Source organism: Aptenodytes forsteri, unplaced genomic scaffold (assembly GCF_000699145.1).
Source record: "Aptenodytes forsteri isolate BGI_AS27 unplaced genomic scaffold, ASM69914v1 Scaffold492, whole genome shotgun sequence".
In the NCBI taxonomy this organism is placed as follows: domain Eukaryota; kingdom Metazoa; phylum Chordata; class Aves; order Sphenisciformes; family Spheniscidae; genus Aptenodytes; species Aptenodytes forsteri.
This window is the reverse complement of record NW_008794172.1, coordinates 926,230-928,107: the sequence shown is the minus strand read 5'-3', so window position 1 is coordinate 928,107 and position 1,878 is coordinate 926,230. Positions and strand designations below refer to the sequence as shown.

Below are 1,878 nucleotides of genomic sequence, written 5' to 3'. Positions count from 1 at the left end.
TGGGGGGGGAGGGGTGGGGGTCCGGCAACAGCCCCCCGCCCCCCCCCCATGCCCCTGCCCCAGTCCAGCACCGGTCACATGCCGCCCTTTCGGAAACCCCAGGAGAGGGGACAGCCGCACCCAGCCCTGCACTCCAGCTGGGTGCAGATGTGCACAATGGTCTCTGCCCCGTTTCCCTCTGTCATCGCAACAGCCCACCCGCAGCTCCCGCTTACCTGGGGCTTGCAGTGCTCCTCAATCCAGCTGAAGACGCAAGCCGAGAGCTCCTGAAAATTCGTTACTGAGATGGAGGTGTTAAAGGACTGGAACAGGGAATCCATAATGCCTTGGAAAACATTGAACTTCACCTCGTCAGACACCTGGTCCTTCCCCTCATTTGGGTTGTCCTGATGAGCTTTCACAATCTGCTCGTAGTTCCTGAAACAAACCAAGCGCCCCATGTTCAGCAGCGGACGGAGGCCTCCCACCCCCAGCTTCTGCTCAGCTGCGGGGGCACAGCTCACTGCCTGTTGCTGTCCATTGAGAACGGCTGCAGGGATGGGGAGGACCAAGAGTTTGCGGACGATCCTGCAAGTAAATAAACACTGGGAAGCTGCAGCCTCTCCTGACACTGGGAGCACATTCACTTTCTCACTCAGATCCACCTTCATACTAAACTCCACCAACTGACCCAAGACAGACCCACACTAACGGGCCGCAGGAGGAGAAACGTTGACAGCAAGCAGGGACAGGCTTGGTACTCCGGGTGCCAGGCTGTCTGCAAAGCACTGAGTGCACCCACGGAGCCTTGAAAGGACAGGGGGGAAAACAGCAGGAAGAAGAGGGCAGCAACCAACAGCTCTTCCCTTACACTTTCATGATCTTCAAGGCCATCACGTCTTTCCTGAGGATAGCAACTTCCTCCTCTTGCTTCTTCTTTTCCTTGTGCAGGAACTGGATGTAGTCGATGGCTGAGCACGGAAATACAGAGTGAGGATTCGAGAGCACACACAAGCCCCCGAGATCCCCACAGAAGGTGCCTGAGCCTGGGCAGCATCAGCTCCCGGCTGCCCTGATTCTCCTCGGGGAGGTGGGTGGGTGGAGGTGGCCAGCACCTGGGCTTCCCCAGAGCATCATCACACCAGAAGGTCCCAAAGTGCTGAATCCCCACGCTGCATGGCTCTAGTGAGGCGTTTTGGGGGGTTGATAGCACCCCCTTCCCTCTCCCCACCCTCAAGACTCACTTTTCTGGAGGACGATGGCCTTGCTCAGCTTCTGGGAGCCCATGGAGAAATCCTGCTGCTCACAGGTGGGAACGATGGCCTGCAAGTCATTGTAGCCTTTCTGTGGGGAAGCAGAGCCACAGCGCACGTATTTGGAGCTCAGCAGTGTGAGACTGGTTGTTTCAAAAGGTGTCAAATCCCAGCTCCCACCACGCAGCCAGCCAGAGCAAGCGGGCTTCCCAGCACACTTGTGTCTGGGGAGGGCAGATGCAGCAGCAAAAAAAAGGGGAGGGTGCTGAAAACAGCAGGGTGCTGGGTGCCGCAGGGCCCCGGGAACCAGCGGGTCGCTGCGCTCTGACAGCGCACGCAGCCCCTCGGGTTACCTTGATGGCATCTCGTCTCTTCTGCTCCGCCTGGGTGTGCGCCCGCCTGCGCCGGTCCTTGTACGACTCCTTGTAAGGCTCCTGGTGATAATCGCTGTCCTCATCATCTGCGTGGAGAGAACCCACGTGAGCGTGAAGAAGCCTGAGTGGCGAGCTCCCAAAGCACGGGGGGCAGAGGCGCATGGAGGGGGCGACAGCTCGGCGTACCAGCTCGACTCCCTTCTCCTGCCGCCCTACGGGCTGCGGCCAGGCCCAGGACAGCCCCGTGCCCCCAGGGCGGCAGGCAGCCCCAA

General features: G+C 59.7%; 1 protein-coding gene across 1 annotated transcript in view; it reads right to left on the bottom strand.

The window, feature by feature from the left end:
• The window catches only part of MLX (MLX, MAX dimerization protein), a 5,079-nt gene that overhangs the window by 2,102 nt on the left and 1,099 nt on the right, over positions 1-1,878 (bottom strand). The window contains exons 4-6 of the mRNA XM_009282831.1: positions 1,224-1,323; positions 851-950; positions 216-417 (exon numbers count right to left, since the gene is read on the bottom strand). Coding sequence (XP_009281106.1) covers positions 216-417; positions 851-950; positions 1,224-1,323 — 402 coding nt within the window. The remainder of the gene's footprint in view (positions 1-215; positions 418-850; positions 951-1,223; positions 1,324-1,878) is intronic.